The 12,333-nt window shown below is 46.1% G+C and overlaps 1 protein-coding gene and 1 long non-coding RNA gene across 10 annotated transcripts in view; both read left to right on the plus strand.

The window, feature by feature from the left end:
• SLC39A11 (solute carrier family 39 member 11) overlaps window positions 1-12,333 on the plus strand; it is a 56,753-nt gene that overhangs the window by 14,908 nt on the left and 29,512 nt on the right. For 7 of the 9 annotated variants that reach the window (XM_088176443.1, XM_088176444.1, XM_088176441.1 and 4 more), the window contains exon 5: window positions 2,038-2,185. In XM_088176443.1, the coding sequence (XP_088032569.1) occupies window positions 2,038-2,185 (148 nt within the window). The remainder of the gene's footprint in view (window positions 1-2,037; window positions 2,186-12,333) is intronic. The other 2 variants (XM_088176440.1, XM_088176447.1) reach the window with 1 other exon arrangement.
• On the plus strand, window positions 4,546-7,573 carry LOC148221540 (uncharacterized). The gene is made up of 2 exons (XR_015807776.1): window positions 4,546-6,943; window positions 7,151-7,573. It is a non-coding gene; the product is annotated as an uncharacterized LOC148221540 (long non-coding RNA).

Consider the following 12,333-nt stretch of genomic DNA (forward strand, 5'->3'; position numbering starts at 1 on the left):
GCCTTTCCTCTCGTCCCTGCCGTGTTTTTTTAACCCACTGACACATTGCAATTAGGAATTCAGGCTCCGGGCTGGGCTGACTCACAACAGGCTCAGCTGGGATCGCTCCCGTGCTTTCCTGAAGGTCACCGATATTGTCACCGATATTGTCACCGATTGTCCCCCCCCTGCCCAAATCCAGCTGGAGTTGCCTCCACCTCGGGGCGGGTTTGTGGTATTTTTTTTTTTTTAATTTTAATTTTTATTATTTTTTGGGTTTTTTTGTTTGTTTGTTTGGGTTTTTTTGTTGTTTTTTTGGGGGGGATGCTGCTCCTTTTCCGGAGGTGAAAAATCTATTTGGGTTTAGCAGGACGGGAAGGGTGGGAAGAGATTTTTGGGTAATGGGAAAGGATGGACAGGACACAGGGCAGGGCTGGATGGGATTTTGGGATTTTCCATCCCTGGGAGTGTCCCAGGACAGGCTGGACAGGTTTGGAACACCCTGGGACGGTGGGAGGGGTGGGCTGGGATGGGATGAGCTTCGAGATCCTTCCCACCCAAACCATTCCAGGATTCTGCGTCAGGATTCCCTCCTTGTTTAGGGACAGCAGCAGCTCCCGTCCCCAGTGCCTTCATTCCTCATCCCAGTGAAATTCCCCTTTTCCTTTGCTGTGCCAGCTTTTGCTGGAAAACTCCTCCATCCCTTGCTGCTCCCCCAGTTCCTGCAGGGGAGGGGAGGCTTTCCCAAATCCTCCGGGGATTTAATCCCAGCTCAAACCTGAAGCTCTGCTGGGAGGGAAGGCTCTCCCATCTCCCCAGGGATTTAATCCCAGCTCCTACAGGTGATCCCAGCTCAGACCTGCAGCTCTCCCATCTCCCCAGGGATTTAATCCCAGCTCAGACCTGCAGGAGCTGGGAGGGAAGGCTCGGCTCTCCCACATCCCCAGGGGTTTAATCCCAGCTCCCCAGGCTGGAGCTGCTGGGTTAGGGGAGGTGAGAGCTCCGGGCTGAACCGCAGAGCTGTGATTAGTATTAATAGCCCTGCTCAGACTCGTTATGCAAATGAGGGGAGAGGAGCCCATTGAGTTATTTATTCATCTTTAACCTTTGGGCTGGGTTCGTGTGACCCCCCCAGTGAGGCTCCGGTTACTGCTCTGCCTCAGGGGAGCTGCTTCACCCTGCTGCCCTCACCCCAGCGCTTCAGCCCTGCTCTGGGGGTGATCCCAGGTGATCCCACCTGGATATTCCTCCCTGTGACTGCTCCTGAGTGATCCCACCTGGACATCCCTCCCTGTGACTGCTCTTGAGTGATCCCACCTGGATATTCCTCCCTGTGGGTGCTCCTGGGGGTGGATTCCAGGTGATCCCTCCCTGTGGGTGCTCCTGGTGGATTCCCAGCCCTGCAGGAGGAGGGGACTCAGGGCCCTGCTCCCAGTGCAGAGCTGGGGACACCAGGTCGCTGCCATGGCACACATTCCCTTCTCCCAGCTCTGCTCTTGTGCCTCCAGTCCTCAGGTTCCTCCTGGTTCTGTAGCTCCAGGTGGGTCTGAGGACATCCAGAAACACCAGCCTGGATTCCTTGATTCCTTTTAATCAGGACCTGTGGGGACAGGACACAGGGAATGGCTTCCCAGTGCCACAGGGCAGGGCTGGATGGGATATTGGGAAGGAATTCTTCCCTGTGATGGTGGGGAGCAGATTTGGGATTCCCAGATGGCTGCAATCCAGCTTGGCCAGGGCTTGGAGCACCCTGGGCTGGTGAAAGGTGTCCCTGCCCATGGCAGGGGTGGTTTTGAATGGACTTTAATGTCCCTTTCCAGCCCGAGTGACACACCTGGGTGCAGTGGTGGGAAGCTGCTGTGACATCCCTGTCCATCCATCCCCATCCATCCATCCCCATCCATCCCCATCCATCCCCATCCATCCATCCCCATCCATCCATCCCCATCCATCCCCATCCATCCCCACCAATCCCAAACGCGGGGACAGCAGGGGATGGGGCAGGGGGAGCCTGGGGACAGCTCTGGGATGTCCTGACGTGTCTGTGTTCCCTTGCAGGGTTTCTCTGGCCCCTCCCTGGCCCTGAGCTGTGAGCAGCGAGCCCTGAAGGAGAAGCAGGAGCAGGAGCCTGGCCGGGATTTTGGGAATGAGCTGTGGATGCACAACGAGCTGTCCATCAGGATAGGTAGAGCTGGGCTGCAGCCAGGCAAGCATCCTGTCACACACAGCCCAGAGCTCCCTGCTCCCCTGGCACCAGGGCTGCCTTTGGAATTCCAGGCCTTTGGAATTCCAGGGCTTTGCCCATGCCCAGGGTTCCTTTCCTTTTTCCTTTCCTTTCCTTTCCTTTCCTTTCCTTTCCTTTCCTTTCCTTTCCTTTCCTTTCCTTTCCTTTCCTTTCCTTTCCTTTCCTTTCCTTTCCTTTCCTTTCCTTTCCTTTCCTTTCCTTTCCTTTCCTTTCCTTTCCTTTCCTTTCCTTTCCCTTCCATCTCTCAAAGCCACTTGCACTGTCTGGGCCATGAATTATTGATCAGGAGCTCTCTGCTCTGCTGGAGGAGTGAAACTCGCAGCTTTTCTGTTGTTTTTTTTTTTTTTTCCTGCACTGACCCTGCCCAGCTCTCCCTCTACCCCTAATCACGATGCCCTGTTTCCTCCAGTGCATTTTCGGGTGATTAATAAATCTGTTAAAGGAATCTTTATGGTTCAAAGAGGAGGGGGAGATGCTGGAATCAAAGTTCTCTCTGAATCCTTCAGAGAGAGATCAGAGTGCAGGGATTGAATTAAAACCTTTGGATGAAGAATATCAAGCCACTCACACATAAGGTATAAAATAAGCAAGTAAATAAATAAGTTTGGCTCAGTTAGGATAAGTTTGAAGTGTTTTAGCCCCAGGCTGAGCTGGGGTCTGCCTGTCCCTCCTCATTTTGGGGGTGGATCCAGTCCCAGCTGCCCGAGGGTGGGACCCAAGCCCAGCCCTTCCCTCCTTACCCCGATTTTAAAGAAGGAATTTTGGGTGTCCCGGCCCCTGAGGCAGCACAATTGGCTCTTCCTCCCCTCACAGCTTTCAGGGAGACAAAGCAAATGTGATTCGGTGAATTCATTGAATTTCTCCTCTGGTTTATTCGGTGTGAAAACATCCCGAGTTGATGGGGGAGGAACGGTTCTTGCTTTGCTCCCCTCCTAAATCTTTTATTGAACCTTTTTTAATTGAACCTTTTTTAATGGAACCTTTTTTTATTGAACCTTTTTTTATTTAACCTATTTTATTGAACCCCTTTGCTCCAGCACACCTTTCCCAAAGTGCTGTAAATCCCCATCTGGGGATTTAAGCCTGGCTTTTTCCAGAGGGGTGGGGAAGGATTTTTTTTTTTTTTTTTCTGCTCCCTGCGATGAGTTGATTTTTTTTTTTTTTTGTCAGGTGGAAACTTCCCCTTCTCAGGTACAGTTGGATTTTATTTTTCGAGGGAGAGCAGCAGAGCCCAGAGCTGCTGAGGTTTTTATGTTTTCATCTCCTTTTAGCTGCAGACAATAACAGTGCAAATGGTTTTGGGAATTGAAAATTTCCATTAGGCTTGGTTGTTATTTTTTTTTTTCCCTCTCTCTGGGGAAATGGCATTAACAACCAACAACACATTAATTCTTTTATTATCTTTTCTGATTTTTTTTTTTCCCTTTTCTTTTTACTGACATAAACTCGGTGTTTTCACAAGATTTCCCCCCCAGCTTTCCAAGAAATCTGCTTTTCCCCAGGGCTGGGCAGTGCCTGCCTGGGCTCTGGGGACCCTCTGGGTGTTTTCAAAGCCTAAGGGGCACCAAGTGAAATATTTCAGTTTAATCACTGTTCAATCATTGACCCTTCCTTCACATTTACATCATTTAAATCGCTAAAGATGTGAAAACAAAGGGAAAATCCCAAAGCAGCAGCTGCCTTGTTGTGCCTGGGGATGGATGGGGGGGTGAGGAGCAGGGATGGGAAATGTGGAAAATTGGAAATATGGAAATAATGTAGAAATCTGCATTACTGCCTGGGGCTGGAAATTCGATTTTAGCTGCATGTCAGAGATTTGGGGTGTGCTCACACTCAGAGCTGCGACCCTGCCTTGTTCTTGCGGTTTTTTTTTTTTAAAGAATTGAGTAGCTCTTAGTTGTTACAAAGTTATTTATTGTAAATATTTTTCGTTTTTTGAAAGGTAAAAGAGTCACAAGCGTTGAAGTCCATGCTAAAAGTTTTTGGCATAGAGTTCTAAATAGAAATTAAGTTTTAATTGGAATTAAAAGCTGTTCTTGTCGAGGTCCCAAGGCAGCTCCTGTTTTCTTTGGGTGATGAGGAGAGAAGAAAAGTGAGAGAGCAGGAACAAAAGTGAATATTTCCCCCACGTGTATATATATCTATATTCTATATATCTATATAATATATAAAATATATAGAAATATCATATTAATTATAGTATATAATTATAATTATTCTATGTAATGCTACATGATATATAATATATAACATAATATAATTTATATTTATTATATTTATTATAATATTAATATACTATATAAAATATAATAGTAATTATAATTATGACTATTAATATATTAATAATAATTATAATAATATTATGTTATATATAATTTGTGTATATATTTTTATACACAAATTACTTAATAATTTAAAAACACGAACTATTTTTTCTTAACTTATCAGAATTTTATTTTTTTTTTTAGTTTTTAAACTATGCAGGTGGTTTACCTTGTTTGATTTAAAAAATGGAAGCAACATTCTTACTATGGTTTGATTATGTCTAAACCCAAGTTATTGGCCACTTGCTTTTTATTTTGGTATTTAGGACTCTGCTTTTCAGATTTTATTGACATTTGTTGATTTCTCACTGAGGAGCTCAGAAAAGTCTCTGGTTTTACTAAGCCAGGATTTCCTTCTCACCTCGGAGGAAAGGTGGGAGCTCCACCTCTCCCTCACCTGCTCTGAGGTGATAAAAAATCCTAATTTTTTTTTTTTTTTGCCCTCAACCAGCAGCGTTTTGTGGCAGCCTGGGCTGTGGCAGGGCCCCAAACCATTGCATTGGTGTGCAGGGAGAAGGAATTTTGAGCAGCCAGGGGGTGGGGATAGGTGCGATGTTGGCCAGGAATTCCTGGCTAGGAAGGTGGGGAGGAGACCCTGGAAAAGAATTCCCAGAGCAGCTGTGGCTGCCCCTGGATCCCTGGGACAGGGGGGAGTGTCCCTGTGGAGCTGGATGGGCTTTGAGGTCCTTTCCCACCCCAAACATTCCATAATTATTTGCACCACTCCATCTCTACTTAAACCTCCGGGATCTTTTAGTCATTTATTTTCATTTTGAAATGAATTAAATTAACGGGCTGAAAGTGGCTGAAGCCACTTGGTCCTTTTGAAATGAAAGGAGCAGCAGGTGACTTTGGATAGTGGGAACGGCAGGAGGAAAGAATGAGAGGAATTATGGAGAACAGGAAGCTGTCCCTGGTTTGGAAGTGCTGAAATCCGAGTGGGAATAACCGGTTCTATTCTGAGATTCCAGCAGCTGGGATGTGTGGCTGTGTTTGTCCTGCTGGCTGCTCCTGGAGCCTGTGCCAGCCCCAATTCCTGCTCCCTGCATTTCCACCCTTCAGCTCGGGTTAAAAATGACAGGGAGGAGGGAAAGGTGCTGGGAAGACGAGCCGGGAATGAGGTGGCAATAAATTAAATTAAAATTAAATTAAATATGTGGGGGGCAATGCTGGAACCTGGGGGTTCAGGGGAACCTGTTCCTGGGAGACAGGGTCCTGTGGGAATGGGGGACAGGATCCTGTGGGAATGGGGGACAGGGTCCTGTGGGAATGGGGGATAGGATTGTGTAGGAATTGGAGTCAGGATCCCGTAGGAATTGGGGACAGGATCCCGTAGGAATGGGGGACAGGATCCTGTAGGAATGGGGGACAGGATCCTGTAGGAATTAGGGACAGGATCCTGTAGGAATTGGGGACAGGATCCCGTAGGAATTGGGGACAGGATCCTGTGGGAATGGCAGGAAAGGCTCTGCCCATCCCATGGGGCTGCTCAGGGGGAGCAGCACCAACCCCATTCCCCAGCTCCTGATAAAATCCCATTTTCCTTTCACGTGGGCATGAGGCTGTGGGTTGTTTTTTTTTTTTTTCCTGCCTTCCCTCCGTGTCTGACCCCTCTCCCATCCAGGGCTGCGAGCCACGAGCCCTCGGAAATGAAGTGATCCAATTAACTGGGATGTGGGAAAATCTCAGCACCAAATGATCCAGCCGAGCTCTTCATCCACTGGGAACTCCTTCAGGAGCCCTTGGAAAGGAGCAGGAATTCTTTGTTTAAAAGGACCCGGTGCATGTAATGACACCGAGCATGGAGGGATTCATCCCTGAGCACGGAGCCCTGAGGTCAGGGAGGGTTTGGGAATTCCTCCTGCGTGCTGCCAGCCCCCGGCACCTCGGCTGGGCCCCGCGCTGTCACCACGAGCTGTGTCACCTTGGCTGGGACAGCGCTGGTGGCAGCGGCACCGGCAGCTCCTGTGCCTTGCCAGGGAAATTTCCACCTCCCACGGGGGAATTCCGGGGGGTGCTGGAAGCTTCGGGGGCTCTTTTTGGGGCTGGGTTGATCCTGGTGTGATGTTTGAGCTGGGATTTGGGTGATTTTTGAGCTGGGATTTGGATGTTGGGCTCGGGTTGATGTTTGGGATGGGATTTGGGGGTCAAACTCTGAGTGATTTTTGAGATGGAATTGGGTGTTGGGCTCTGGGTGATTTTTGAGAAGGGGTTTGGGTGATGTTTGAGCTGGGATTTGGGTGCTGGGCTCCAAGTGACATCCAGGAGGAATTGGGGTGTTGGATTCTGGGTGATGTTTGAGGTGGGATTTGGGTGATTTTTCAGCTGGGATTTGAGTGTTGTGCTCCAAGTGCCATTCAGAAGGGATTTATTTGGGTGTTGGGCTCTGGTTCAGGTTTGGGGTGGAATTTGAGTGTTGAACTCAGTGATTATTTCGAGGAGGAATTTGGGTGCTGTGCTCTGGGTGATGTTTGAGGAGGAATTTGGGGCTCAAACTCTGAGTGATTTTTGAGATGGCATTGGGTGTTGGGCTCTGGGTGATTTTTGAGAAGGAGTTTGGGTGATTTTTGAGCTGGGATTTGGGTGTTGGGCTCTGGTTCAGGTTTGGGGTGGAATTTGAGTGTTGAGCTCTGAGTGATTTTTTCGAGGAGGAATTTGGATGTTGAGCTCTGGCTGAGATTTGAGGAGGAATTTTGGGTGTTGGGCTCTGAGTGATTTTTTTTTTTGAGGAGGAATTTTGGGTGCTGTGCTCTGGGTGATGTTTGGGGTGGGATTTGGGTGATTTTTGAGCTGGGGTTTGGGTGTTGTGCTCCAAGTGCCATCCAGAAGGGATTTGGGTGATTTTTCCGACTGAATATTTGGGATATGGGAATTCCCACTGAATATTTGGGATATGGGAATTCCCACTGAATATTTGGAATATGGGAATTCCCACTGAGTATCTGGGGCATGGGAATTCTGTGCTCTCTGCTCAAGCACCCTGAGCCTTCCCAGCAGTAAATAAAAGCTATTTTTAAAAAAGAAATCCTTATTTTGACCATAGTTGGGCAGCTCCACGGAGCCTCTTTTCCAGCATTTTTGTTCTCTGAGTGGAAACTTCCCAAAGAATTGGGTTCTCCCATTTTTGGGAGTTCATTCCTTAGCACAGCAGCTTTTCCCTGGAAGTTTTCTTTATTATTTTTCTTTATGATTTTATTTATTTATTTCTATTTATTTTTATTCATTTAAATTTATTATTGGTATTTATTATCGGTATTTGATTTTATTTATTATTTATGATTTTTATTTATTTTTTTTGTTCTTATTGGTTTTCTTTCTTTCCTATTTATTGTTATTTATTATTGTTAAGTATTATTTTGTTTATGAATTTTATGATTTTTATTAATGATCTTATTTATGGTTTTATTTCTTTTCATGTATGATTTTCATGTATGATTTTTATTTCTTTTCATGTATGATTTTTATTTCTTTGTATTTATTTCTTTGTATTTATTTCTTTGTATTTCTTTCTTTGTATTTCTTTCTTTTTCTAATTTAATTTATGATTTTATTTCTCATTTCCCCAGGGTGGGATCCCAGGATTTCACCTGGCTGTGGGATGCAGCTTTCCCTGTACCTGGGGCTGGCAGCATCCCCCAAGGCGTGCTCTGCTTAATTACTGGCACTAATTAAAAGCTTTTTGTGGAGGTGGGAGATGAGAGCAGCAGATGCTCCCTAACACCCATCTGCTCCTCAGCATCCCTGAAAAAAAAAAACGGGAAAAATGAGGGAAGGCATGGCTGGAATCATTGGAAAAAAATCCTTTAAAAAACAGGGGAGAAATGGGTGAAATCCTTGGAAAAATGCTTTAAAAAACAGGGAAAAAATGGGTGAAATCCTTGGAAAAATCCTTTAAAAAACAGGGGAAATTGAGGGAATGCTTGGAAAAAAACCTTAGAAACAGGGAAAGCTGAGGGAGTGGAATCCTTGGAAAAAGCCTTTAAAAAACAGGGAAAATCGTTGGAAAAAATGGGTGAAATCCTTTAAATCATGGAAAACTGAGGGAGTGGAATCCTTGGAAAAAATCCTTTAAAAAAACAGGGAAAACTGAGGGAAAAAAAAAATGGGTGAAATCCTTGGAAAAATCCTTGAAATCAGGGAAAGCTGAGTGGAGACACGAGTGGAATCCTTGGAAAAATATTTTAAAACCAACAAATGGCTGTCAGTAATTTTTGGAAAAAAATCCTTTAAAATAGGAAAAGCTTTAAGGAAAATATGGGTGAAATCCTTGGAAAAATCTTTAAAAACCAGGGAAAGGCGAGGGTGGAACAGTCAGCTCCTGGAAAAGAATTTTTCCCTTTCCTTGGGGAATTTTCCCTTGGGAAATTCTCATTTCTTCAAGAATTTTTCCCTTTCTTTGGGGAATTTTCCCTTGGGAAATTTCCCATTTCTTTGGGAAATTTTCCATTTCTTTGGGAAATTTTCCCTTTCCTTGGGAAATTTTCTTCAGGAAATTTTCCATTTCTTTGGGCAATGTTCCCTTTCTTTGAGGAATTTTCCCTTTCCGGGGGAAATTTTCATTTCTTCAGGAAATTTTCCATTTCTTTGGGGAATTTTTCATAATAACAAATTGTTCCTTCTCTCCCCCATGCCTGGCAGAATTCCAGCAGGGAATAATGATTATTTATTAGGGAATGATGATTATTAGGGAATAATAATAATAATAATTTGGAGAGGGTTTTGTGCTGCTCCCTCCGGGTGTTAGGTGAGCTCGGAGCTCTGGTGGAGTTAGAATTACACAACAGAAGAACGTTTGAAAAATTAAAAAAAAAATAAAAATAAAAAATTTTAAAATTTACAGAAATATTTAAAAATAAAAATATCAAAAGAAAAATGTAAAAAAGGATTAAAATTTTTTAAAAAATTAAAAAAATAAATTAAAAATATAAAAGAGAATTTTAAAACGTTAAAAAATTTCAGAAAGTACACAAAATGCAAAAATTAAACAAATTACAAAAATTAAAATAATTTTAAAAAGAAAAAAATTGGAGAATTAAAAAATTTGAAAAGATAATTTAAAAAAATTTAAAAACTAAAAAGTAAAAAAATTTTTTAAGTAATAGAAAACTTTAAAAAAATTTTAGACATTAAAAAAAAGAAAAAAAAAATAGATGATCGAGCGCTCATGCCTGTGGATCAATGAGCATCGGTGATCGATCGCCGATCTAATCGATCGGGCAGGCATGAGCAATCAATCACCGATGTAATCGATCGGCAGGCATGAGCAATCGATTGCCGATCTAATCGATCGACAGGCATGAGTAATCGATCGCCGATATAATCGATCGGCAGTCGCGATCAATCGATCGCCGATGTAATCGATCGGCAGGCGCGATCAATCGATCGCCGATCTAATCGATCGGCAGGCATGAGCAATCGATCGCCGATCTAATCGATCGGCAGGCATGAGCAATCGATCGCCGATCTAATCGATCGGCAGGCGCGATCAATCGATCGCCGATCTAATCGATCGGCAGGCGCGATCAATCGATCGCCGATCTAATCGATCGGCAGGCGCGATCAATCGATCGCCGATCTAATCGATCGGCAGGCATGAGCGATCGATCGCCGATCTAATCGATCGGCAGGCATGAGCGATCGATCGCCGATCTAATCGATCGGCAGGCATGAGCAATCGATCGCCGATGTAATCGATCGGCAGGCATGAGCAATCGATCGCCGATGTAATCGATCGGCAGGCATGAGCAATCGATCGCCGATGTAATCGATCGGCAGGCGCGATCAATCGATCGCCGATCTAATCGATCGGCAGGCATGAGCGATCGATCGCCGATCTAATCGATCGGCAGGCATGAGCAATCGATCGCCGATATAATCGATCGGCAGGCATGAGCAATCGATCGCCGATGTAATCGATCGGCAGGCATGAGCAATCGATCGCCGATGTAATCGATCGGCAGTCGCGATCAATCGATCGCCGATGTAATCGATCGGCAGGCATGAGCAATCGATCGCCGATGTAATCGATCGGCAGGCATGAGCAATCGATCGCCGATGTAATCGATCGGCAGTCGCGATCAATCGATCGCCGATGTAATCGATCGGCAGGCATGAGCAATCGATCGCCGATGTAATCGATCGGCAGGCATGAGCAATCGATCGCCGATGTAATCGATCGGCAGTCGCGATCAATCGATCGCCGATGTAATCGATCGGCAGGCATGAGCGATCGATCGCCGAACACGGAGCCCTGAGGTCAGGGAGGGTTTGGGAATTCCTCCTGCGTGCTGCCAGCCCCCGGCACCTCGGCTGGGCCCCGCGCTGTCACCACGAGCTGTGTCACCTTGGCTGGGACAGCGCTGGTGGCAGCGGCACCGGCAGCTCCTGTGCCTTGCCAGGGAAATTTCCACCTCCCACGGGGGAATTCCGGGGGGTGCTGGAAGCTTCGGGGGCTCTTTTGGGGCTGGGTTGATCCTGGTGTGATGTTTGAGCTGGGATTTGGGTGCTGGGCTCCAAGTGACATCCAGGAGGAATTTGGGTGTTGGATTTTGGGTGATGTTTGGGGTAGGATTTGAGTGTTGAGCTCTGAGTGATTTTTTCGAGGAGGAATTTGGATGTTGGGCTCTGGTTGATGTTTGGGATGGGATTTGGGGGTCAAACTCTGAGTGATTTTTCAGAAGGGGTTTGGGTGTTGTGCTCTGGGTTAGATTTGAGGAGAAATTTGGGGGTCCGAGTCTCAGTGGTGTTTTGAGCTGGGATTTGGGTGCTGGGCTCCAAGTGGAGGAGGGGCTGGAGCTGGGAATGTTTTTCCTTCCAGCATCGGCAGCCAAGGGAAGCTCCAGATTGTCCTGGGGGAGTTTGTTCCAGCGTGCAGAGAGGAAATGTTGGGATGCTGCCTGGAGAAGGAGCCTGTGCTGGGGGGAATCAGCAGAGCTGTCTGCAGAGTTTGTGCAGCTAAACCGGGACTAAAACCCGTCCTAAACCCTCTCAGAGGGGCTGTGTGAGCTCCAAAGCCGTGCCAGGGAGCACCCTGGACTGCAGGGATTAGGACAGCTTAAAGCCAGACCTAAGTGAGGAGGAGGAGAAGGGCTCTGGAGCAGATGTGGAAAACTGGAGAGCTCCAGGAGTTTGGATTTGGGAGCTGGGGAAGGGCAGGAGCCCAGAGTCAACAGAGCCTGGCTCTGTTTGTGCACCAAAGCTGAGCTCACGGCTAATGCAAACAGTTTTCATTAAGAAATAATCAAAAATAAAAAGCCATTTCACGTGCTGATAAGGAGCCAGTCGTTTTTTTTCACTTCAGCAGCCGTTTAAGCCACGCTCAAAGCCATTTATCTTTTCTCCAGCGCTGGCTGCAGAGGATATGAAAAATGCAGCAGGCTGCACACATGTAATTAAACTTTTGGCAGAATCTTTGCCCCGCAGCTTTGCTAAGAAATTCAATAATGATAAATCGAGTGGAATATCTAAAGGACTTTTTTTTTTTTTTTTTTTTTTTTTTTTTTTTTTTTTTTTTTTTGTGAACAAGGTTTAGAATAATGTCTGTGGCACGGGGAGTTATTTGCCACCTAATTGTCTTGGCAGGGCTGCTGTGTGTGGTGTCAGCTCTTCTTTCGAGCCCGGCCCTTGTTCTGCTCTTATCTCCTCTCCAATTTGCCATTGAGGCTTTCCTGATTGCCAGCCAAGCCCGTGCTTTATCCCTAATGACTGTTTTGTTCTCCCAGCCCGGCGTGTTCCAGCTGGGAATGCTCCTGGCTCTGATGTCCCGGTGGCATCGCTGCTCTGCAA

The sequence above is a fragment of the Sturnus vulgaris genome, chromosome 20 (genome assembly GCF_052056855.1).
Source record: "Sturnus vulgaris isolate bStuVul1 chromosome 20, bStuVul1.hap1, whole genome shotgun sequence".
Lineage (NCBI taxonomy): Eukaryota > Metazoa > Chordata > Aves > Passeriformes > Sturnidae > Sturnus > Sturnus vulgaris.